This window comes from Lissotriton helveticus, chromosome 9 (assembly GCF_964261635.1).
Source record: "Lissotriton helveticus chromosome 9, aLisHel1.1, whole genome shotgun sequence".
Taxonomy (NCBI): domain Eukaryota; kingdom Metazoa; phylum Chordata; class Amphibia; order Caudata; family Salamandridae; genus Lissotriton; species Lissotriton helveticus.
In genome coordinates this window covers 977968305-977994403 of record NC_136070.1, presented here as the reverse complement: position 1 = coordinate 977994403, position 26099 = coordinate 977968305, and the positions used below count along the sequence as shown (strand labels likewise).

Here is a 26099-nt window from a genome sequence, read left to right as displayed (position 1 = left end):
CCAAGGCAGGGAGCCTCAAAGAGGCCACTGCCTCTGTTATGTGAATCAGGCTTCCCTCACAAGAGAGGATGCTGACCCCCTTGACCAAGGCCCATATGGTGCCTTGGCAAGGTGGGAACATTAGTAATCAGACAGGCTTGTTCACCTTCAGGCTAGTTCCACCCATAAAGTTAAGTGAAGATGAAATTTCAGAGTCTGCCATCTTGGTAATATCAATCTTAGAAACTCTGGAACAGGGTTATGCCCACTTCCCAAATGAAGTTGTCATATAGAAAGCGTAGTGAACCCAGGGGTAGGTAGCCCAATTGGCTATTACCCTACACTCCCCTAAACACTCCTAGCTTTCGTATTAAGGGGAGGACCTGGCACCTGGAAATAAGATCCTGCCAACCTAAAAGAAAAAGACAGATGTGAAGAGTCACAAGAAGCAAGAACAGAAGAAACAGCAACTGACTTGGGGCCAACCCTGCTGGCCTGTCTGTGGACTTTAATAATTGCACCAAAAGACAACTTGTCCTGCAGCTGCCATGTCTCCAAAGCCTGGGAGAACTGCCAGCCCTTTGCTCAAGGACCAGGTACTCTTGTGAAACAGTGGATCTACTCCCCTGCGCCTGGCAGGTACCAAAAGAGAACTGTAAGGCTCCACGACTGTAAAAACCAGATGCGAGAAAGCACCACTGCACCCGAGTCGTCTAGCCCGAACTGACATGAGCCAATAGTGTCGAAATAGTCCACAGACCTTCCAGGCTCTAGGTCCACCTTGGGTCTCCCCTCTGTGGACTTCTCGAAGCAGCCTGCAGCCTGTTTGGAGGTCCCCCTCAACCGCGTTCACTCCTGGAAACAAAAACCCAACACCTAGGGACAACTCTGCACCAGTAAAGAAGAGGACCAAAGGAGTTCCATCGTCCCAGAACATTGTGAGGACTGAGCCCACCTGTTGGTTCAGGCCGACTGGTTTCCCAGTCCAGACCTGCAGCCTCTTTTCATGAAGACCGATCCCCACAGGGAATCTAAAATCTAAGTTAAATTAATCTGCCTTTCAAAATAAAAATGCGTTCATATTTACGCCACATCTAATATGGTAAGATAAGGTTCAATAGTAAGTACACAACCAGTTATACTTATTTATTTAGCCATACTCTAAAACTATTTCTTGTTTTTATAGTGAGCAACACAGAGGCGCCCAGAAAGATCTTTCGTAACAAGAGCTAGTCAGGGCAGATTGTTTCGCTGCCCCACTTCTGTATAGTTCTCAGCCACTTTATCTTCAGAATGGGGAAAAAATGGATAATAATAGGGTACGGTGGATTGCTCATGCCTGCATAAGTCATTCTGAACAGATAAAGGTTAGACTTTTCTGGTTTTCATACTTTTAAAGTCATGACCGTTGGCAAATACAATGACCTACCTCTAAATTTTCACCTTCAATGAAGACCAAACAAGAAATGTATGGGAGTTGCCTTGATCAGTAGCACAGCACACTGTGATACATCCTGGATTATCCCGAGTCAACCATTGCCAACTGAATGCAAGAAAGTAGGTGTGGTTAGGTGTCAATAATCTGTTGAATTGCTCCATAACATTTAGTCATGAGGTACTGTCCTGTGGTTCAGAGGAGTCACAATCTGAGGGTAAGACTAGATTAAGATCATGAAGACTGCTGGGTCATTATTACTGGGTCAGATCCTGGTTCGGCACAAACCTTAAAGGGCAGATCAAAAACTCCTACAGTGTCCACCACAACCGAAACCCAGCAGATTTGCATGTCAGAAGAATGTTATTTAGTAATTCATTTGTATGCGCTACTGTAACACATCCTTAATTGACTCCAAAGTAGGAACAACCAGTCGCCTAGAACCCATGTTCAAAAAGCAGAGAGATCCTGCAGGAGGATGGCTTGGTATTTGGTGAACATTTATTTAAGTGTAGCACCCTGCACTAATCCAGACAACTCTTGATGATGATTTTAGTGGTATTAGACAACCATAGAAATCGCTCCAAATTGTAGCTGTGGAGAGCAGCCTTCAGGCTTAGCCCAGGAGTGTTAAACAGCTTGGTTTACCAGGTCTAATCATGTAGTGTAGATTAAATGAAAAAGAACCACACAGTGCAGTGATAAAACTAGGTCAATTTATTACACAACACTCACGAACACATTGGTATATCTCCTACCCGGAGATATCAACACATTTATACAAAAAAAACTTCAATTGCAAGAAGTAAGCAAGCACAATACACAGCGGTCTCCAGGGGAAGACCAAACCATATACTAAAGATGTGGAATGGGAACTGCGGGAAAAGTCGGGATTTGGACCAGGAAACTCAGAAGAGCTGGGGTCACAAGGAACCACCCGAGGTATGTACCTAGGAACCCCACAGAGGCTTGTGCAGACAGGAAACACAGCTGTGTACTTAATACAAGTCATTGGGAAAGTTGTGATTGAAGTAGTTGTAAAGGAGAAGGACCATTCCCAGTGGACCCTGAAGAAAACCCATGAAAGACATAAGGTTGGAGAGTCACCCCACCCATGGGTAACCCAGGAACCAGGGAAGCCGGGTGCATAGGTGCGAAGTGACGTCAGAAACGCCGTAGACCAGAATGGAGGACTTCAGGAAAGATGTCGCTGTCGAAAAAGGGGAAAGAGTCCGGTGGAATCCAAGGGTGAAGAGAAGAACCTGCAAGCAGAGGGGACAGAGTCTATGCCAATCAAAGGTGACCAGAAGGCATGAAAAAGCAATGACCACCGATGACAAAGGATGCATGAGGGATGAGGCTGATTGTGTCGCTGCAGCTGTGAGGACCAGGCGACGATGTGGAGGACCAGGAGCTGTTCACGAGCTGTCCCATGTCAGAAGTTGAGAACCAGGGGGTTGGTGTCCGGCTGCAGCACCAACAGGCCTTGGCAGCAGCAATAGTTGTGATAAATAAGGGAGCAATGTTGGGACCAGCAAGGTCCAAGGGACTCACCAATTGCAGGAGAGTTAGAGCAAGCCTGGACAAGCAGGAGAGCCCACTGAAGTCAAAGAAGACCCTCAAGAGGATCCACAGGCCGAAGGCACCGGAGTCGCAGGAGGTCCTCGAGTAGCTCACCAAAGATGTAGGCCCATTGTGCAGAGGATGCGGTGAGGACGAAGATCTTGGCAGGAAGAGATACTGGAGGCTGGAGCTTTTTGTAGCCCGACGATCTCTGGAGTACAGAGCCAACAAGGAACTGCAAGTCGACGCGGTGCACAGGGGTTCTGTTCCAGCAGTTCTGACAAGGGATACGGTCATCAACGTGCTCAGGGGACAGGTTAGGCCCCGAGGGAGCTGTGTTGCTGAGCCTTTCGAAGTCCGTGGGAGGTAACGAGCAGCAGATTGGTCAGCTTCGTTGCAGTGCCTGCAGATGCAGGAAAGTGACTTCTTCACTCCAAGGGAGATTACTTCAGGTGTCCTTGACGCGCACAGGCCTGGCGAGGAACCTGGAAGAAGCACAGGCAAAGAAAACGTGCGTAACAGTGAGACCATGAGCATCAGGAGTCTTGCTTTGTGCAGTCTTGGTTCCAGGAAAAGTCTAGCAAAGTCCTGGTGATCATACAATCAAAGTTGAAGTGGTTTCGGGTTTGAATCTTGTCCCACAACGAATCTGAAGAGCCAACCACAAGTAATCCCTTTAGTACCTTAGGAAAGGGTTGGAACGATCCATGGATCCCTCCAAGAGGAAGGGCTGGACAGAGAGGAGGATACTTCCATGTCTTTTGTCCAGTTTCGTGCCATAGGAGGAGCCAAGGGCTTCCTGAAATGGCTCAAACTGGAGTATACAAGGAGGGCACCAAATGTGCCCTTCAAAGCAGTCTGAAAGGCTGGTACCGGGAATACAGGGTGGCACCCTAGGAAAGCCCCCCCAATACATGGGATTCTACATCCAGCACTGGAATCGGTGTTGGGGTAGGATTCCAATATGTTTGATGCCAAACATGACTGGTTTCGGTGCAGCCAATATATAGTTAGACAGCTCGTAAACAACTTGATTTCCACCATATGTATTAAATGGCTGAGAATCAACACCAGGGTTTGTAGGGATGTCCTGCTCATGCAGGGGCACCCTCACACTTATAACCAAGCACCCTGCCTTCAGGACTGAATAGTTTGCTATAAGGTTGAATTACAGGTTTTAAGTGTAGTGACCTCAGATGTAAGGAACTTATATCTGCGGTGAGAGGTACAAGCACCAACTCACACAGGCTGCAATGTCAGGCCTGTAGTCACAGTTTAAGTGGACTCCCCCAGGTGGCACAATACATGCTGCAGCCCAGAGGAGACGCCTGGTGTACCTATGCCCTGAGTACCTCAGTACCATATACTAGGGCTGTAGAAGGGTACACCAGTAACCAATTGGGAAGGTACCAAAGTTCTTACTGCTGTCAAATTTAGGGAGAAAGAACAGTGACTATAGTCCCGATTAGCTGGTTCCCAGTCTGACCAGACATAAAAAAGAATAACACCAGCAAAAAGACGGGGGTAACCATGAAAGCAGATCCTACTTTCCTACAGATCCCTACATGCAATGCAAGTATCTTGTAAACAAACAACGTGGGGGGCACAAGGCTCTAAACTAAGCTGCAATTACTCTACGTTTATTCAGGTACAATAATTCCTAGAGATCACTTCTTACCCGCTCCATGGCATCCTGGTTGTAGGAAAGGTAATACAAGCACATGGACACACCAGTAGCAGCCATTGATGGGCGAGGAATCTCCAACAACTTCTGGACCCCACCTTGAGCCACAAATTCTGCAGCAAACTTGTTGTGGAGTAGCAGAGATGCCAAATGCTGCAAGAAAATATAGGTTGCTGAAAGCACAACTGCAAGCAAGTTTTTTATCGCAGTTCACCTCCGTGTCTATAGGAGGGTGTGGGAGCAGAGTTCTCAAAAGATGCCTGGAAATCAACATCTTGATTAAAAAGCAGTTCATCAGAGGGGGATTCTAAGGGTTTCCTGAAATTGGCCTTCAAATTATATTTAGTCATCTTCCCCTACCTATGAACGAATACTCTTACCTTAAGAGCCTCAAATGTTAACAAAACATCATTATTTCGTTTGAGGTCGATGTAATACATCATCAGCTCCCGTGATCCCATCTGCATGAAGATTGGCAATAACTGAGGACAAAGAAACAAAGTTGAAGCCCCAGTGCAAAACAGCACAACATTACCACCAACAAAACACAGCACCATAATTCAATAATTCATCACTCTAAACTAAACAGTTGCACCTAATTTTGGAGTTTGCAAAACAAATTCACAAATTACCTTAAATAAAGTAGGTATGTAAATAAATGTAGTTACCAACATAACTACAAACACCGGAGCCAACATCACCACATGGTAAGCATGACGTTTCTTTTTTGTTATTAAACAAAGGGTAAGAAACTTGGTTTGACAAGTAAGTAATTCATCACAGACTTCATTTTTTTTTAAAACATTCTAAACTTAAAAAACTTATATTTTTATTTTAATTTTTACAGCCTTACCAGGAGGATTGTGCATTGGTAAATGTTTTTAATAATTGTGCAGGATTAAAATATCACAATGGCAAGGGAGTTTACAATATCAGCTAACAGAAAGGGCCTAAATAAGGACATCTATAGTGTTATACAAATCACACTAAATATATTCCATAGAAGAGAATTCTGAGTAGGTGTCCGCTAAATCATTAGTAAAACAATGCATGAGCTTATTTCCCAAAATTCGAGAGAGCTCATACCAACTATAGACCCCTGCCATCAGATACATAACTTTTAGAAAAAGTTACTTGCAATGTCCATAGATTAAATGGTACTGAATTCACTTTACCTCAACAGGTAATGCGTATGACAAGAATACAAGTTCATACCTGATAAAGGTAATTGGTGTAGCACCATGACTGATAAAATCAAGACCAGTGCTCAGTAGTTAGACAAGCCCATCAAGAAAATTTGTCATCTACCCTCCCATTATATACTTTTTTAAACATTTCTTACTCTGAAAACAATCTGCAGGTTATTCCCATCAAAATGAAGAAGGCCGAAGAAGGAATCATGCTGTACCTGAACAGTGAGGCACTAGAACAAACGCATCTTTAGCACGCAATCAATCGTTCAGCACACAAGTCGTTACGACGACTTGTTGGGGGGGGGGGGGGTGCAGTCCTGGAATGGCGTTTGATTTAAAAGCCCAACACCTTCCTGACGCACTTTGGCTTTGTTCAGACTTATCACTCCGGCTTCACCAGGGGGTTCTGACGGGTGGCAATCTTGATTCATTGCAGACTACCATATTTTCATGACCGTTCCTGGTCTGATCCAGGGCAGGTATATAGGGGTATCTTTGGTGAGCCTTTCAAGTTGCCGTGCATCTATGCCGCCCGCCCTTGTCGTCATCCCTGGTAGAACGAGTGACCTCCCTATGGGCTGACTTTTTGCAGGGCCTGCTGGTGGCTGGGGGTGACTGGAATGATGTAATGTGTCTCTGGGTCGATAGATGGCGGTCCACAGGGCCGTTGACAGGCACGCGAGAATCCAAACTACATCCGCTAGTACAAGGTCTAGGGTGGGTTGATACCTGGCAGAAGTTACACCCCACTGCAAATGAATACACATATTTCTCTGCCACCTACAACTCCTTCTCACACCTCTATTACATATTCATATTTCCCTCACACGTTCACTAGATTGAGAAAGCTGAGATCTTGCCCAGAGGTCTGTCTGATCACTCTCCCATCTCGCTGGCAGTTCGGCTGGGCCCGGCTCGTTCTTTGCCCCGCTCGCGCCTCTCTTCCTGGTTACTACAGGACGACTCATATCACCAACAAACGTACGCGGCCCTTACTGAATATTTCTCCCTCAATACTGGTACGGTAGATTCCCGGGGACCCTGTGGGGGCCATGAAACAAACTTTGCGGGGTGGACATTGCCTTCTGTACCACGTGGCATCGGCAGCGCCGCGAGAAGCTGGTCCACCCGGAAACACAAATCTTAGACCTGGAACGCAGGAGTCGGGCGGCCGATGGCGCGACGGCTCTTCACCAGCTTCCCATTGCCTGACAGCTATACGCCAGCGACCTATTGGATGAGGCCGGGCTGTACTGGATGGCCACGCGTAGTCGCATTTATCAATGGGGGGACAAACCCAGCGCCCTCCCGCACCGTCTGTGTCAGCAGACGCTTCGCCTTGTGACCCTCCCGGGATCCTGGGACCGAAAGGCCAGGTCCTTACTAATCCAGCTGGTATCCGTAATAGTTTCGCCGACTTATGCGAATGCATACGCCTCGCAGGATACTCTTCCTGCGGACACCAGTGACCGATTTCTGGCCGACCTGCCCCCGCGATCTCTAGCCGATGACATGTGGGACGACCTAGATGCCCCGATCACCAGGGAAGAGGTCCAATCTGCACTTACGAACATGCGCTCTGGTAAATCAGCAGGACCAAACGGGTTTCCGCGAGAGTTCTTTCAGAAATAATCGTCCCACATTTCACCACACTACCTAGCGGCTCTTCAGGCCAAGGTCGAAGTAGGCTGCCTCCCGGGTGACTGGCACAACGCCGAGATAGTGGTCTTCTTAAAACCCAGCCGACCCGCTGAGCTCCATGCCTCTTACCTACCAATCTCCCTCCTGAATGTTGAGGCCAAACTCCTCTCCAAAATCATTGCTAATAGCATTCTCCCACATATGCTTGTTCATCCTGACCAGGCGGGCGTTATGCCAAATCAGGCGGCTCAATGTAAACAAAGGTGGTTCTGTCGGGTAAGAACTATCTTAGTAGCAGATGCTCAAAACAAGTAGCGAGGAAAGTTTAAAGCAACCTGTAAATTAAATCATTGAGGCACCAAATAACTCAAAAGGAATGGGTACGAGAAAATTACTATTGTTGCTTTTTTCAGAAATCTTTGGAACATCCAATAAATTCCAAATGAATGAGTACGAAAAAATCACTTTATATTGTTACTTTTATCTGAATTACTTCATTCAATGATATCCAAAGTAAACAATCAAAAGGTAAATGCTGTCAACACGAGATATTCACATGAGTGACGAGTGAGATTGGTGACATTGATGCTCGTAGTACTCAAAAGGTGAACAATATATACAGTGAAGGCATATATACAGGTTGAGAGGTCAGTTATTTATACAGTGATTCCTATCCTAAGTTCGATGGAATCCTGGTGGTTCTGAGCCTAGAAGTATGTCGACGTTTCGACCCTAGTGGTGCCCCAGTGGGTGGTCATGGCGGGTGTTCCTCAGGACGGGGGGAGGGGGGGGGGCAGGTTGACAGCCCTTGGGAGGCCGGATCAGTAGTGGCCTTAAGGGTGTGGAAGGGTGGACTAGTCCAGTTGAGTCACGACATCAAAGGGCCAGGTAAGTCATGGCCTTGTAGGTGTGGAGAGGTGGACTAGTCAGATAGTCACCACTGTATAATAAAGAGTCTATCACGAGGGCGATCGGACGGGCCGTAGTACCGTCTTCCATCTGGCATGAGTCAGGCGACTCGGCACAACATCCGTTGGGCACAAAACGAGATTGCCACCGTAGACCGGTTAAATGAACCGGCCGCGCGCCTTCTAGCCAATATGGATAAGGCCTTCGATTCCCTCAGTTGGACCCATCTACTCGCACTTCTCACCCGCTTAAACATAGGACCCAGATGTAGGAGAGTAGGGTCTGCTTTCCTATGGTCACCCCACTTTTTGCTTCACTGGTTTTCGACTTTAATGTGGCTGTGGGACTGCTAATCAGACTCACAGCCCTGCTGTTCTCTCTCTAAATTCATACAATGTACTTAAGGTACATCACCAATTGGGAAATGGGTCACTCTTGTGAGTCCCTGTACAGTGTACCATAGGTACCCAGGGCATAGGTGCACCCAAGGCCTACCAGGGGCTGCAGCATAACTTATGCCACCCCTGGCTGGCCATCCAAACTGTCACAACTGGCTGATCACTCAGCTGGGGCAAGGTTGTGTAATCACCCCTTACTTAGGTATAGTATTCCTATACCTACCATTATATATAGACACATATGCACCTATAAGTCACTCCTATGGCAGGCCTTAAAAATCCTGAAGGCAGAGTGCTTGGTTTTATGTGAGATGGTGCGCTAGCATGAGCTGAGCCTGTCTGCAGCTTTCGGAACCATGTCGTTATAGCTGTTCTACGATATAGCCATACCATATACTCTTAATTGCATTATGAACCTCGCGGTTAAATGCTAACTTTGGTTTGGCTTTATCAAAACATGTTGTGTAAGGTGTCATACGCTTTGGAATACTACCCCCTCGCCAGTTCTGGCAACGGGGGTAGCATTCCACCCTTCTAGAGAGAGAAGACATGTTGTTCCTACTAATCCCGGTTAAAGTTAACCAGAGCCTCATCATCACAAAATGGATGCTGCTGCCACAGACACAAGTCTGACCTCCTGCTGCTGGGAGTCCTTCCAGCGTGGGAGGCTTGGACAATAGGTTTCCTGTCTTGGGAGGTGCTAGCACCACCCCAGACAGGCCATAGTGTATTGGGGCAGGGAGGGCTGAATGAAATGAGACACTGCCTGGGGCACACAAGGTGTCCCATGCATAGTATGGTTCAAACCGGTGCTGGGGCACTCCAGCCCCACCTCTGGCGCGAAACTGGACAAAGGGAAAGGGATGTAACCACCCTTTCCCTGGTCCCACCCATAGGAGGGACCTAGCAGGTAATCCAGCCCACCAGATTAGTATATAGGTAGGAGCTGAGTCTAGAGACTTTAGATTTTATCCCGACTGAAACTTGAAACGAAACTCTGGACCTTCGACGTTCTATTTGAAGATAGAAGACTGAAGAATCTCCCTTCTTGTCAAGGAGTGACCACCCTGTGCAAACAGGCACCATCCAGCGATCATCAGTTTACTTTGTCGACGCTCTTGCCGGAGCACGAGCAAATAGTTCGACGAGAGCCAGACTTCTCTGACCCCGATCCACAGTCCCTGCAAAGCTGAGACCCGTGGAGGCGACGAGAGACGTGGGACCGGCCATTTTGAAAAGCCTGCTCCTTGCTACTTGTGCAGCTTCTGAGGCACCCTCGAAGTTGTGCATTGGGGATTGAGAAGCCCCAGCCCCGAGCATCATCTGCACCGAAGATCAGCCCTCCACGAGTTCTGCGTGGGGCCCTTCTGCATTTTCCTGCTCGACGCATCTGTCCGGTCACTTGCCCGTTGGCCTCTGTGACGACGAACCTTTGAATCTACATCGCCTGCCTGGTTGCTCCAGGTGGGCCCCTGCTTCCCTGCAAAGGAGAAGCCCCATAGACCTTGCAGGTCTATCCCGAAGCGAATATTCGATTCCTGCGTGGGTTGCATTTGCCAAGGCCTATTGACTCCAATCGGAAGCCGACGCCGCCAACAGCGAGATCCTTTGTGAGACAGTCCGTATCCAGTTCCTGGTCGTCGTCGACGCCTCCTGGTCAACGTGGCTGCAGAGTCAAGCTTCACGACATCACCTGATTGCTTCTCGACATCGCCTGGTTCCTTCCTGGTCACTGGCTAGTGACCCAGACTCTGTCCCCTCTGCTTTCAGGTACTCTTCATCCTCGATCCGCCCTTGGATCCACCCGGACACTTCTCTCCTGGTAGCCTGCAGCATCTTTCTTCAAGGCTCCATAGGAATCAGCGACGAAACCCGACACTTTCACACCTATGCACCCGCTTCCTGTGGGTGAGGTAACCAGAGTACTCCGGTGCTCCTGTGGGTATTTACTATCCTAGTGTCTAAGTTTTAAGTAGCTTTCTCCTAGTACATCCGGAAGTGCCCTAAAAGAACTAGTTTCCAATTCTTTCGTTCCCATTCTAACTCTATGGTAACTCGCGTGTGTGTAAAGACACTGCACACGCATCCCGTGGGCCTCCTGCTCCCTAACTCTCGTTAGTACAGCGTAGCCCCAGCGATTCCCTAGGCCCTAGGCCTATCCTTTGTCTGTGACGTGGTTCTTATACCACTATTTTAGTATATGGTTTTACGTGCCCCTAGGGCTCTACTGTATTTTGTGAAACTTATTGTATGATAATTGAGTATCTTGTTATGTGCTTATACCTCTGACCTCATAAAGAGTTCAGAGGATTGTGTTAGTAATAAATACATATATATTTTTATATATAACCTGTGTGGTGTCCTTTCACTTGGTATTAAAGGGGTTACACGTGGTAAAACAGCTGGCTTTACATGCACTCTTGAGTTTAGCCTAAGACTGCTTTGTCCATGCTACCACTAGGATAGCTGGTCTATAAGGTTGACTTTACAACCATCACCATAAGGGTTGTTTGGACTGATACAGGGTGCCCACTAGAATAGTGGACATCACATATCAGGCCAACTTCTCACACCAGACTTCTAGAGTACATTTGACTCCTATACACTGACATCACAGCCTCGGTGAGAGTCCTAGATTCCATCGCGCAGCCATTCCATATCGGGCGGGGTACCAGGCAGGGCTGCCCCGTCCCCTTACTTGTTCGTTTTAGCCATTGAGCTACTTGCGGCCTGGGTGCGTGTAGATGCCCAGGTGTATGGCTTCAAATGGTCGAGCGAGGTGTCCGATCATATAGCGCTCTACTCTGCATAATGGAAATCTTTGGTCAAACTTCTGGCCTCTATATGAATGCACACAAGTCTTGTTTATGGCACCTGCGGGGGAGTGATCAGCTGGGGGCTGGGGCGCAACAGGTCACAGTTGAGCCTAATGGCTTTAAATATCTTGGGGTGTTTTTATCGTCGTCCTAACCGGACTCCTGGTCTAAAAACCTAGCTCCCTTACTGCCTCGAATTAGACAACAGGTGAGCACTTGGTCATCTATGCCCCTGACGCTGTTTGGCAGGTCGGCCATTTTTAAAATGGTTTCGTTACCGTACCTACTTTACCAACTTCAGAATGACCCATACCCCCACACATGGTTCCGACAATTGAATTCAGCTCAGTCCCTCCGGGTGGGGAGGCACCACGCGGGTTGCCCTGCACACGTTTTTAATCCACCTATGGCGGGGGCCTCGCTACCCCGATGTCCAGCTTTATCATGCAGCCTCTCACCTCCTTGTCCTAAATGACTGGTGGTACAGCGACCGGCAAGACCCTGCCTATGCGCTTGAACGATGACTGATGTAGTAATATCTTAGAACGTGGCTGCCGGGTGTTATAAATGGTGTATTTTACTGTTCTATCTTTGTTTGCACTCATATTTGAAATACATGTGAAATGCATCTGCAGCATCATCTTGAAAAGTGTCTTTTTGTGCACATAAAAAACTGCTTTTAAAGTGGAAATAAAGCGTGCAGCTGCAGTATTAAAAATGCCTTTTAATGTCTGTGCATTTCCGTTATTTACTGCGTTAAATAAAGGGGCAGAGTGCATGTAATCCTCAAAATGAAATAGTTTGTAAAGGTAGGAGAGGAGTGGTCGGGGTCCGTTTCTGAAGCTATGATAGAAGGGTGCGGTGTCTGTTGCTGGCTACATGGCAGAGTGGGATGTGGGTTGTGGGGGGGGGCATTTTGCCAGCATTATTATTTTGCATAGCTGAGAGGTGTGCGACACATGGCGTGTATATCATGAGAGTGTAAAAGGCTGGGGCAGAATAGAATAAACTGAGCCGTGAGAGAAAACACCCTGTGGTTCCTATGATGTTCTTTCTGTACCTTTGTAAAGAATACATTTGTTACCGTAAATAAAAAATATTATGTTATGAGGGTCTAGCTTTAACTCAAATGTTGGCTGGTTGAATAAGCAAAAACGCAGGGTTTTGTATAAATATGGGCTTTGTGCAAAGCAGTATAAATTCTGTACAACCGGTATTTAAAAGCCAACTTTTAAAGCGGATTCCTGTGAAGTCTGATTGGGGGGGGGAGGGGGGGGCGTCTCCTTTGAAGTCTGATGCCGAGGCTCACAAGCTGATAACAAATGGTGTGTGATGTGATGTGCACGCGCCTGCCTCACATGAACTGTATCGAATCCGCAGTAGGTAGACTTTTCGCTAGCCTACTATAATCTCGCCCACCATCACTACGGGATGGAACAGACGAGACCTAAATGGAGATCTAGGCCAGTCCAGGCTTTTGCAGGTGAAGCAAGTTAACAGATGAGATCCTGGACTGCGGGTTTCAGTAGATCCAGGTGATTATGGATGCAGTAATGGAGAAACCTTTTCAACACTCCTGTGTTAGGCCTGTGGCACTCTCATAGGATGTCAATGCGTTCCTGCAGGAGACCTGGGAAGCTGAACTCGAGGACCTCAGGTGCTAAATCGCTAGATTGAGCTGTTTGGGTTCTGGATGTCAGATTTAGCCTTGGCTCCCAGTAAGAAGGTCCGGCCTGTAGGGGAGCCTCTGGTGGGGAAATAAGGAGTAGTTTCTGTCCTGTAACTCCAGTTCTGTAGTAGGGGTATCTCTGTTATAGTCATAATCTAGTGAATAGTCCCGCCCATGTGCGTGGACCCCGGAGCAATCAAAAATAATCTCTTACAGTGTCAAAAAATGCAGAAAATGCATAGACACTTAAGAGAGAATTTAAAGACAGATAATGCAGCCAAAAGGCTACACTGTCCAGTACTTCAACTAGAAATTTCCACCATAAAATCCACAAAACAGCACAGCCTGTACAGATTTCCCTTGCTTAACAGCAAAATCCCTCAGGAATGATAGAGAGAAGAACCTGGACAGACAAGCCCCATAGGCTGCCATTATGTGGCTTAATTAGGATACTGTGCCTTTAAGAGAACCTTCCAGAACCTTCTCTCAGTATCCCAGAATGCATAGCAGGTCCAACTTAGCCTCAGTTCTTTTCGAGGGCGTAGGAAACGCCAGACCTGTAGCATTATGACCATGAACAACACTCCACCGGGGAGGCGGGAGGGCGCTTATGACTATAACAGAGATACCCCTACTACAGAACTGGAGTTACAGGACAGAAACTACTCCTTCTGTAGTAGGGGATCTCTGTGTATAGTCATAATCTAGTGAATAGAATGGCAAGCCCATCCCCACACCAAGCGGCGGTGGAGAATAAAATAACGCCACTACTGTGCGAACAGATTCCGCAGCGAAGCCTGCCCAACCTGAGCGTCTGCCCTGGCATCAGTGTCCAGGCAGTAATGCTTAGCAAAGGTATGGACCGACTTCCAAGTGGCCGCCTTGCAGATCTCTGCAATGGGAACATTACGGAGCATAGCTGTCGTAGCAGCTTTGCCCCTGGTGGAATGAGCCTTAGGCTTACCTCCTAAGGTCTTATTAGCTTTGTAGTAACACAACTGTATGCAGGACACAATCCACCTCGAGATGGACTGTTTAGAGGTAGCAAGACCTGTCCTGACTGAGCCATAATTGACGAACAATTGGTCTGACCTACGAATATCTTTAGTCTTATCAAGATAAAACTTCAGCACCCTCCGCACATCCAGGGAATGTAAAGACCTTTCCGCCGGAGATGAAGGATTCTGAAAGAACGTAGGCAAAGTGATAGTCTGATTGATATGAAAATCAGAAACAACCTTGGGAAGAAACTTAGGGTGAGTACGCATAACAACTTTAGCATTATGAAATACAGTATAAGGTCTTGGCAACACAATGCCTGAATCTCACTCACCCTGCGGGCCGATGTAATGGCCACGAGGAACGCCGCCTTCCAGGACAGGTGCTGCAACGAAGCCTTATGAATGGGTTCAAAAGGCTCCTTCATCAATCTGGACAGCACCACATTCAAGTCCCATGAAGGCGAAGGAAGCCTGACAGGAGGGAACACTTTCTTCAAGCCTTCCAAAAAATCTTTGATCACAGGGATCTGGAAAAAGGAAGTCTGTGAAGGACCTTTCCTGTAGGCAGTCAAAGCAGCCAGATGAACCTTAATGGAATGGACATTAAGGCCCGACTGCGCCAGATGAAGCAGATATGGAAGGATGACATCTTCCTTGCATGACGTAGGGTCATAGTTCTTAGACTTGCACCAGATGCAAAACCTCTTCCACTTGTAAGCATAGGAAGTCCTAGTGGAAGGTCGCTTAGCCTCCTTCAGTATGCCCATACAATCCTCTGGGAGATTCAGATGGCCATATTGCACTATTTCAGGAGCCATGCCGCCAAACTCAAAGACGAGAGGTTGGGGTGCACCATCCGCCCCCCGAACTTCGTGAGAAGGTCCGGCCTGCACGGCAGCTTCATGTGAGGAAGGAGAGATCGGTGAAGCAGGTCCGTGAACCACAACTGCCTGGGCCATTCCGGGGCAATCAGAATCATTCTCGCCCTGGATTGAGACAGCTTGATGAGAACCGCCGGAATCAGGGGAATTGGTGGAAAAGCGTACAGAAAGCTGTTCGACCAGTTGATCCATAACGCGTTCCCCAGCGTCCCTGGCTGGTAGTACCTGGAGGAGAAGCCTCGGCATTTGCTGTTTTCGGCGGTGGCAAACAGATCTACGTCTGGAGTTCCCCACCTTGCGAAGACTTCTCCTAGTACTTCGTCGTTTATGACCCATTCGTGGTTTTCCTGCACGATTCTGCTCAGTTCGTCTGCCTGAACATTCTGCACACCTGGCAGATGGGTGGCCGTTATCGACAGTCCTCGAGCCAGAAGCCAGTGCCAGATCGCCTGCGCCTCCTGCGACAGAGTGCGCGATCTCGAGCCCCCCTGCTTGTTGAGGTAATACATCGTAGTCGTGTTGTCCGTCTGAACAAGCAGAGAGTTGGTCTGAAAGGACGGATGAAAGGCCTTCAGTGCCAAGTGAACCGCTCTCAGTTCCAGGAAATTGATGTGGTACGTGGACTCCGTCGGGGACCACGTCCCTTGAATTTGCAGATCTCCGGAATGCGCCCCCCAACCTTGGAGAGACGCATCCGTCACGATGGTCTGTGTGGGAATGTCCTTGTGGAAGGGAACGCCTCTGAGGAGATTCTCCTTCGAGCACCACCACTTCAGAGACTGAAGAGCATGTAGAGACAGTCGTATCCTGTCGTCCCAAGAACCTCTCCTCTGGTCCCACTGATCCTCCAAGCACTCCTGCAGAGGACGCATCTGTAGCCGTGCGTGAGGAGTGAGAAAGATGCAAGAGGCCATCGATCCCAGTAGAGAAGACACGGTCCTCACAGTCGTAGACGGAGTTTCCATGAGAGCCTGAGCCTTCCGAACGAGTGATAAACGTCGCTCTTCCGAAGGAGACACGCTTGCCGACAGCGTATTGATGGAGGCCCCCAAGTACTGGATGCACTGCACCGGAATCGGGACCGACTTGGACATGTTGATGTGCAACCCCAGCTTGTTCAAGAGAACGCACGTCTTCTGGAAGTGTGCTCGGGCTTCCGAGAAGGAGGAGGCTTTGATCAACCAATCGTCCAGGTACGGGTAGACAAACACCTTGTTCTTCCTCAGGTGTGCCGCTACCACTGCCATACATTTTGAGAATGTCCTGGGTGCAGACTTCAGTCCGAAGGGTAGCACCGTGTACTGATAGTGATTGGTGCCGACTTGAAAGCGCAGAAATTTTCTGTGTTTGCATGCAATGGGCACGTGGAAGTATGCGTCCTGTAGATCTATGGCACACATCCAGTCTCCCCGTTGCAGCTGAGGGTAGATCTGATGCAACGACAGCATGCGAAACTTTTCTCTGCGAATCCACTTGTTTGCCTGCCGCAAATCCAGAATGGGCCTGAACTCGTTTTTGTCCTTCTTGCGGACAAGAAAGAACCGAGAGTACAGACCTCTTCCTCTTTGAGACAGAGGTACGTCTTCGATCGCCCTTTTCCTTAGCAGAACGTCCGCCTCCGTCTGAAGCTCGCGCAGTTGATACTGCGAGCTGACGGGAGGAATCGATGGAGGAGGGCTGGTGAAACGTAGACTGTATCCATTGCAAACAATATTCAGCACCCACTTGTCCTGAGTAATTTTTCTCCACTCTGCCAGAAAAAATTGAACGCTTCCCCCCACCGGAGCGGGTAACGGACGAGGGGGAAGTAACAGCTCAGGGACGGGACCCCGCCGGGCCCTTGGTCGCGGTAGAGGACTGTTGACGACCTCTACCACCCTGCCGCTTCTGGAAGGGCTGCCTGTACTGCTGCTGCTGCTGCCGCTGTTGATGTTGACCAGCAGACTGCCCCCTTCCACGACCCTGCGCCCCAAACCGACGCTGGTACTGTCGGAAGGGTTTCTTTTCCTTGGGCTTTTCCAGGCCCACTGCCGTCAGGGTCTCCGCTTCGGCCTTCATCCTGGCCATCTCATCATCCGCGTGCTTCCCGAAGAGGGTATCTCCGGAAAACGGGAGATTCGCCACGCGTTGCTGTGCCTCCGGTTTCAACGATGTCAACCTGAGCCAAGCATGGCGTCTCTGGTGAATCCCGTGGCAATATCCGTGCGCGGACAGCAACGATATGTCTGCTGCGGCGCCGATGGCCTGATTAGAGACCAACATCCCCTCCTTGACGATCTCCACAAAGTCCTCCTTGCGGTCTCGAGGGACGAGATCTGCGAACTGCTCCATCGAGTCCCAAAGGGACCGGTCGTAACGTCCCAGCAAAGCCGAGTCACTGGCTGCCTTCATGGACGAGGCGGATGTCCCACACGCCTTGCGACCAGCAGAATCGATCCACCGGCTCTCCTTGTCCGGAGGCACCGTGGACGCAGGGGAGGTGGCATGAAGCTTCCGAGCAGCAGTCACGATGACTGAATCCGGTACCGGGTCCTTCCTCAAGAAGGCTGGGTCTGAGTCCGGAGCCCTGTACTTTTTCAGTATCCTGGAAGGGACAGATTTCACCGTTGCCGGCGTCAGGAATAGCTGTTCGGCGGGCTCAAGGAGCCCCGGCACCAGAGGTAACAGGGGGCGAGACAAGTGCCTCTTGTGTAAAGTCTCAAAGATTACCGAGGTAGAAGCCGTAGGCGCTTCAACCTCAATGCCCAACTTCGCCGCACCACGCAGGAGAACCTCCTGAAATGTGCTAATATCGTCTATCGGAGACACCCTAGTCTCCGGCGAATCGGACAGCGTGGGCGAGTAGGAACGGGTCCCAGAAGGAGAACGTGACCTGGACCGACGTCTCTTGTGATGATGCCTGGATCGTGATGAAGATCCGCGGCCACTCCTCGATTTGTCCCGTCTCCCCGAGCGAGACCTCGACCTCTTGGGCCTCGGACGCTCCTTCGGCCTCCCAGGGTCAGGAGCTCCAGGCTTCTTAGGAGTCTTCTTCGGAGGCGTCGGGAACTTAGGCATCGACACCTCCCTCGGTGGGATCGGGGGTGGAGGAGCAACCGGACGCGGGTCCCGCGGAGCCGGCTTCGGAGGCGGGGTAGGGGCCTTCGGAGGAGGACCCTTCGGCACAGCCGGCCGCGGAGGAGGCGTAGACGGCTTCATTGGAGTATCCACCCCGGAATGCGCCGGTCCCGGCGAGCCATCACCTCTACCAGAGAGTGGGGAGCCCCCCACAGTCCTGGGCCTGTCCTTAGGACCTCCAGACGCTGAAGACCGGCGTCCAGACGACGACCGATGTCCCCTCGACGTCGAACGGTCCTTCGGCGTCGACCGAATCACACTCCTCGACGTCGAACCGTGTCTCCGTCTCGACGTCGACCCTGACCAGATCGACGAGCCACGAAACCTCGACGACGGGCGATGGTGCCTCGACGGTGACCTCGACCTCTTCGCCGGTCTCGACGTCGACTTCCTGGATCGCTTCGACGGCGACCCTTTGGACCTTCTTGACGTCGACCTCTCCGACCTTCTCGACGTCGATCTCCTCGACCGTCTCGACGTCGGCCTTTTGGAATGCTTCGACGTCGACCTCTTCGGCGCCGGAGATGCCTTACGTCTCGACGGCGACCTTGACGACGAGGATCCCCTCGACGACGATGTCCTCGACGGCGAACGGCGGTGTCGCCTCGACGGCGAGCGCCGACGCCGGGCCCTCCGATGTCGATCACTCGACGCCGACAGCGACGACGAGGATATCGACACCGGCTTCGACGGCGGCCGGAACACGTTCCTCGACGTCGACGGGCGACGTTTTCTCGACCCAGAGCCCTGGGGAGACCTGGAACTGGCCGTTGACCGTCCCCTCGACGTCGTGGTCAGCGCAACTGACCCAGACGGAGACCTTGGGCGCGGGCTGGTCTTCCTGCCCCTGGGGAGCCCCCCAGAGGCCTCAGCATGGGTAGAAGGAGCCCCTCCTGACCCACCTCGTGCCTTCAGCTTTCTCTCCTCAAGGCCCTGAAGCCTGATCTTCTTTCTCTCCTTCAGGGTCCTTCCAGAGAAGCTTCTGCAGATCCTACACTCCTCAGGGATGTGGGAAGAGGGAAGGCAGAGAATACAGACCTCATGGGAGTCTGTCTTGGCCTTCTTTCTTGAGCACTCAGGGCATTTGTCGAATAATGCAGGCATTATTGGACAAAAAAGAGTGCAGAAACACAGAAAGAAAGCCACTAGAGTACTTTAAAAGTACCAAAAATCGAAATCAGTGTAAAACACTAACAAAAACCCTTGAAAGGGAGAGCTCAATGCTCCAGGGTCCTGCTTGCAGGAGCCGGAAAAAAGAACTGAGGCTAAGTTGGACCTGCTATGCATTCTGGGATACTGAGAGAAGGTTCTGGAAGGTTCTCTTAAAGGCACAGTATCCTAATTAAGCCACATAATGGCAGCCTATGGGGCTTGTCTGTCCAGGTTCTTCTCTCTATCATTCCTGAGGGATTTTGCTGTTAAGCAAGGGAAATCTGTACAGGCTGTGCTGTTTTGTGGATTTTATGGTGGAAATTTCTAGTTGAAGTACTGGACAGTGTAGCCTTTTGGCTGCATTATCTGTCTTTAAATTCTCTCTTAAGTGTCTATGCATTTTCTGCATTTTTTGACACTGTAAGAGATTATTTTTGATTGCTCCGGGGTCCACGCACATGGGCGGGACTATTCACTAGATTATGACTATACACAGAGATCCCCTACTACAGAATTGATATCTCAAGGAGTGCAGAGTACCAGGGCTGTTTGGGCCAGGTGGGAAACACAAGGATGCGGGTCTGAGGGGGTTGCAGCAACTTTGGGACTACACAAATGGAAAAGTGGGAGGCAGAAAAACATGGTGTATTGCCTATGGACTGTAGGTACCTGGGGGTGAGGTTTGGCCATTTTGAGTTGTTGAGAGAGACGAAAATGTCTGTGTTAGGTGGCCTGACTTTGAAAGTATTGGCATAGGACTTGCATGCGGAGTTCCAACTTGTGGACTTGTTGATGCATACTGCTGAGCACGATGGCCAGGTGGTTGTCCACTCCAAAAGGTATTTCTCCATGAGATGAATAGAATGGCAAACAGCTCAATGCCAAGTCTTCTGTGCCAGTAATGACGGAAGGAGACCCTCATTCTGTATACAGTACAAGGCTGTCAAGCTGTCTTCATTACTACTACTGTGTCCTGAAAGAGGGGGAAGGAATGCTTTGATGGCGAGATGTATGAAAGAGCATGAGATAACTTATGTGGTGTAAATGGTAACGAGGGGCCCACAATGCATGTATGGTCATGTGGATGACATGTGCCCCATCAAGCCGACTTGAGATATTCGTGGTAATGGTGACTTATGGAATGGGGACTAGGAACCACATGCCCTGAAACAGATTGTTATTTTTTCACTACTGCAGAAAGTTATGGGAACCTGCATATACCAACACTAGATCTCCCCGCTGACCCTCTACTTTTTTTTTGTAAACAGATTTTTATTGGTTCTTAACATTTTCATGTAAAGCTTAAGCCATAAAATCAATGCACTTGCTTAATCCCTTCCGCATCATCATCCTCTTCCGTATGCAACTTCACAATCCCCCCTAACCGTCCCTCCCTGAGCCGTGTCACTCCACCTTAACACCAGTGCCTTGCCTCATCAACAGTATTAGATCCTGGTCTGTATGATTTATTCCAACCATAGTCTGAGTTCCACATGTTTAGGTAGCGTAATTAACCATTTGTGCTAAACAGTTACAAGGATTACCCTTCCTTTAGGTCCCATCTCTTTCCTGGGTCCCCATACTCCCCAGAGATGCCACTGTCTAGGGAGGGTCAGTTTCCTTCATTCAGTCCACCAAAGCCTCCCACCCTCTTGCTGCCTTAAGGCAGCAAAGCCATACTTGGCATTGCGGAACAGGGCTCTACTCTCATAGCTTTACCATCTTTCATGCTCCCTGCACCAAGCCTCTATCCTGGGCCCCCTAGTTGCCTTCCAATTCCAGGTAATTTCTCGTTTTGCCAGTATAGGTGCCAGATCCAGAAACCAGCTTATAATATGAATTGTAGCCGTATGTGTGAACCAACTCAGCAAACATAGACCAGGTGAGCAAGGGATGTCCCTCTGGGTAATATCAGCTACAGTACTCAGCCAGGGCTGGACCATAACATATGGTATATTTATGCCCCCATTACACCACACCTGGGGCATGCTGCCCCGCTGTTTGAAAGAACCTGCTCACTCTACCCAGGGTAAGGTATACCCTATGTAGGACACAGAAATGTATTTATTTGAATCACCTTCCAGGATCAAATCCCCTAAATCTTCCTCCCTTCGTTTCTGGAGGCCATCCAGGGGTTTCATCATAGCCGCCCTGATTGTTTTATAAAAGCAGGAAATTCCTTACGAAGTGCCACAGGTCGTACATATGAGTTGGCAATTCTGATTTGTGGGCAGCTTAGATAATCCCACCCTGTGCTTCCTAATCACTGCTGACAACTCTATGAAGCAATAAGTGTCCCTGCAGGAGGTCAACAGTGACCCTCTACTTGTGACCATTGAGCCGAGACACATTCCTGTAGCGGGTACATGTAGAATACTATAGCGATGCAGAAAGCCATCATGCCCAGTAGGCGTATTAGGCATCTGAAAAAGTGCTAAGAGCCGCTGGAAGGCCAACATCTTCCGCAAAATGGGGTAAGCTTTAGCAGTAATCAAATTTAGTACCGCCCCTAGAAATGGCTAGGCTTAAAGAAGTCTGTGGTGAACCAGAGGCTGTGAAGCAGAGAGTTACTAGCCTGGGTATCTGTAAGGCACTAGTGGTTGCCCACGCCCTTGACCAGTCAACCACAAGGCTCAGGAAAATAAGGATGCCCCCGTCCTCAGGTGTGAAACTACTACTCCTAGGCACTTTGTGAAGACCACTGGAGCTGTGGTGACAGTGAAGGGAATCACCTTGAATGGACAACGATGGCCACATATGGAAGGAGAGGTATCAAAGGTGGGTGGGATGGATGGGTATGTGGAAGTAAACGTCCTTACGGTCTAATGCTGTTATGTAATCACCTTGTTGAAGCAGACGGAAAAAGAAACTAACAAAAGGTGATGGGAGGAATGCTTGCAATTTGTCCAAACACTGGCAATCGCTTTGGGCAGCATCCAAAACAATTGTTCTTTTGTTCACCATGCCACCTCAGTTTGGGCCCAGCCATATGGAAATCAGTCTTGACTCTGCATGGGAACAGTCCAGCCTGAACAGCCTGGCTAGGTCCCCCCTGAACCGGAACATAAGCAACCCAGGACTGTTTTCACCCAAGTTTTGGGCTCATCTGCCGGGTACAGCTTGGTTACAGTGACACAGTGAGCCGGGTACCCGTCTAGGCATACCCATGTCACTTGATCAGTACATGAAACACACAAAGGGTGATGGGAAGAATGCTTGCAATTTCTCTAACCACTGGCAATCACTCGAATAGCATACCAACCCATCATTCACAGTAGCATGGCTATGCTTGATTATTATTGTCCCTATAGTCATCCCTGGTACTCCCTCGTGCAGGTTGCTTATGGTATGCTTGCTCCCACTTCTGGTATAAGAGATTAGAGTTTAAGGAAGCAGCTTTGGAGCCTTCCCTGTAGTATACTCACTGAAAGGAGCACCTAGGCAATGCGGTTTGAAGGACACCATGGCTTTTTAGGTGTCTGTATCCTTTTTGATTTTTTCCAACATCCGATCATCCTGCTGACCGGACAGGTGCTCTGCATCAAAGGCCAGGTTGTGCAGGTGTTGCTGGACCTTCAGCTTGAACCCGGAGATGAAGAGCCAGGCATGTCATGTGCTGAGGACACTGGTGTTGACCTCTATTATCCAGTGTCCGGGGTGTCGAGGTTACAAGCGATTGTGGCATTAGAGATAGTTTTCCCCTCTCCAACTATCGTCTCACCCTCTTGCCGATTTCCTCTGAAAGATGCTTTACTAGACCCACTGAGCCTTGGCATATCAGGAATGGAGGTCAATGTAATGGGCTCTCATCCTGGGGGTAGTAACGTCTATCCCCACCCATTTACCAGAAGTGGGCAGGCTTTTCTTCTTCTTACCGGGCGAAAGAGCATTGCTCAGGCCTGAGTAGTAGTCCACATGCATGCTGTATGGGCACCAAGGGAGTCTGGTGGAATATGACCCTTGATGTAAGCAGGGTCATTGGGAGATAGCTTGTATTTTTTTCTACCTGTGGTGTTATCAGTGTGGCCTTGAAGGGCTCTTTGAAGGTGTTGAGGGCCAATTTTAGCTTACCCTTCAATATGAGGATGAACTGGACAGTTCTCGCTGACTTGGAGCATGTTTCCATGAGGAAATAATCGCCCTCAAGGAGGTCATGCATGTCTACTTTGTGAACAGGAGCGCACCTTGGATCACCTCATGGTATACAGTGGTGTGGTACGCAGGAAATGCCCTAAAAGGATAGTGATACAGCTCTGGATCCCCCAGGGGACTCACCAGTGTAGTCTTCCAGTGGTTCATCGGTGGGCGCTGGGTAAAATGGTGCTTCCTAATGGCCTTCAGGGCCAAAGTTGCTGCCTTCCTCAAAGAAGGAGTGGATGAACCCTCTGGTGAGTTTGGAGGTAATTGAGGAGGTGACATAGGTGGTGTCGGTGGAGACGCAACATAAGGGAGACTTTTAGTGAACCTGTACTTACGTTTTAAGCTTAGGAGCTGAAGGGAGCTCCTAAAAATACTCTTGTCTAAAGTTAGTTTCCTGTTCCGAGACAAAGTCCCCGAAGGTATTACTGGAGGGACGTTTGTCGAGATTTTCACTGTTTGGTGATGGATTAAAAGTAGTTTTTTGCCTTGTATACAACTGATCCTGAAATCTCTGTAGGATAGGTTGCTCTGAGTAAACGGAGCCTGCCTTTGATGGGATCCACAGTGCTGATCGTGATTTCAGAATGGACGGCGACAGAGGCCCTGGGATGGAGGATGGCCTTATTGCTGGTGTCAAGGTGGCTTCAAGGGTGATCGAGGGCTTAGAATAAACTTATGGCTCAATGGGCCGATGCGGACATTGAGAATGAGGCCCCCTCCAAACACTTAGGTCAGTGCAGACGAGAGCCTTACAGTAGAGGAGGCCACAAAGGCTATGTAGTAGTTGTAGGGCTCGACGCCCAAGCCCTGGGGGGAAGTGTTCTGCCTCGAGTCAACTGGGAGGCTTGGTGTGCGTTTTGGTGCCAACTATACTTACAACTAGCAGCGCTGGTGACTTTTGAAAGTGGTGCTGCACGTGCAGCATGTACAAAAAAATAATTTTGTGAAGGAAGAACATGCTTAAAAGTTTGTATTGAAGAGGTGATCGGGGCACATTCTATTTACAGGTACCTTTGATTTATATAGAATGTGCACCAATCACCTCTGTAGCAAAAGTTACTACTTGTGTAACGATATATCTGTAAGAGACATTAGTTAGTGATAGATTCCTTACCTTAGAATAATCCCCATCCGTCAGACTGGATCTGGAAGTTTTTGCTTAGCACTACCCCTGCGCGTCAGTAGGTGGCGTCCTGCGGTTCCGCGTCCGTCACTGGCGTCGTCAGCACCGAGATGACGTCACGGAGAGTACTTAGACGCCACCCATGCGCGCTGACGTCAGTTCTGTACAAGACTTTCCGCGCCAGGAACGCAGAGCCATGCAAGATACTGACTATTGGTGCAGAAAACTAGGGCCCTGAAAGAAATGACCTTAACCCTAGTAATCAGTTCGCAAAACGGGGGGGATGGGTGGGGCGGTAAGGAATCTATCACTAACTATTGTCTCTAACAGATATATCGTTACACAAGTAGTAACTTGTGCATCTGAACGAGACACTTTAGTGATAGATTCCTTACCTTAGAATAGATACCCCAGCAATACCAACCCCGGAGGTGGGTCTGCAAACAGGATTAGACCAGAAAGTCATGGAGCACAGACCGGCCAAAGAAGCCATCTCTCCGGACCGGACTGTCAAGCAGTGGTGCTTTGTAAACGTGTGCAGCGAGGCCCACGTAGCTGCCTGACAAATGTCTTGCAAGGGAACGCCGCATCCCAAGGCAGTAGTGGCTTTAGTTGCCCTGGTCGAATGGGCACGCAGACCCACAGGAGGCTCCTTCTTGGCCAAGGAGTAACATGCTTTGATGCACAGAACGACCCACCGGGAAATGGTCTGTTTGTGCACAGTCCGACCTTTTTTGGCGCCCACGTAGCCAACAAAGAGTTGATCATCCACCCAGAACTGTTGTGTACGCTATCCATCGAAAGCAAGCGCACGTTTTGGGTCCAGACGGTGGAGCCTCTCCTCTTCCCTAGAAGGATGCGGAGGCGGAAAGAAGGTGGGCAAAGTGATGGTCGGCCCGATGTGGAAGGGCGTGACAACCTTTGGCGAAAAAGAAGGACGGGTCCTTAAAACCACCTTGTCAGGATGAACAGAGGGGAAAGGAGGTTTAGAAGAAAGAGCCTGGACCTCACCCACTCTTCTGGCAGAAGTGATAGCTACCAGGAAAGCCGTCCTTAAGGTGAGAAGACGGAAGGGACAGTTGTGAAGGGGCTCAAAGGGAGAGCACATCAGGCAAGTCAAAACAAGATTCAAGTCCCACTGAAGCATTATGAAATGCATGGGAGGAAACGTGTGTGTAATGCCTTTGAGGAAACGGTTAACAACTGGGGACTTAAAAAGAGAAGGCTGATCAGGAAGCCTCAGAAAGGCGGAGATGGCAGAAAGATAGCCTTTGATAGTGCTCAGAGCAGAGCCCTGCTGGGCCAAAGATATAAGAAACAGAAAAACCTCAGAAAGAGGGGCAGAAAGGGGATCCACAGCCTTTGCTGTGCACCATGCCACAAATTTGTTCCACCTGC

At 49.3% G+C, this 26099-nt stretch overlaps 1 protein-coding gene across 7 annotated transcripts in view; it reads right to left on the bottom strand.

Annotated features, from left to right (window-relative positions):
* DCAF1 (DDB1 and CUL4 associated factor 1) overlaps positions 1-26099 on the bottom strand; it is a 928365-nt gene that overhangs the window by 689842 nt on the left and 212424 nt on the right. For all 7 annotated transcript variants that reach the window (XM_078661275.1, XM_078661278.1, XM_078661277.1 and 4 more), the window contains 2 exons: positions 5042-5143; positions 4656-4814 (listed from right to left, as the gene is read on the bottom strand). In XM_078661275.1, coding sequence (XP_078517401.1) covers positions 4656-4814; positions 5042-5143 — 261 coding nt within the window. The remainder of the gene's footprint in view (positions 1-4655; positions 4815-5041; positions 5144-26099) is intronic.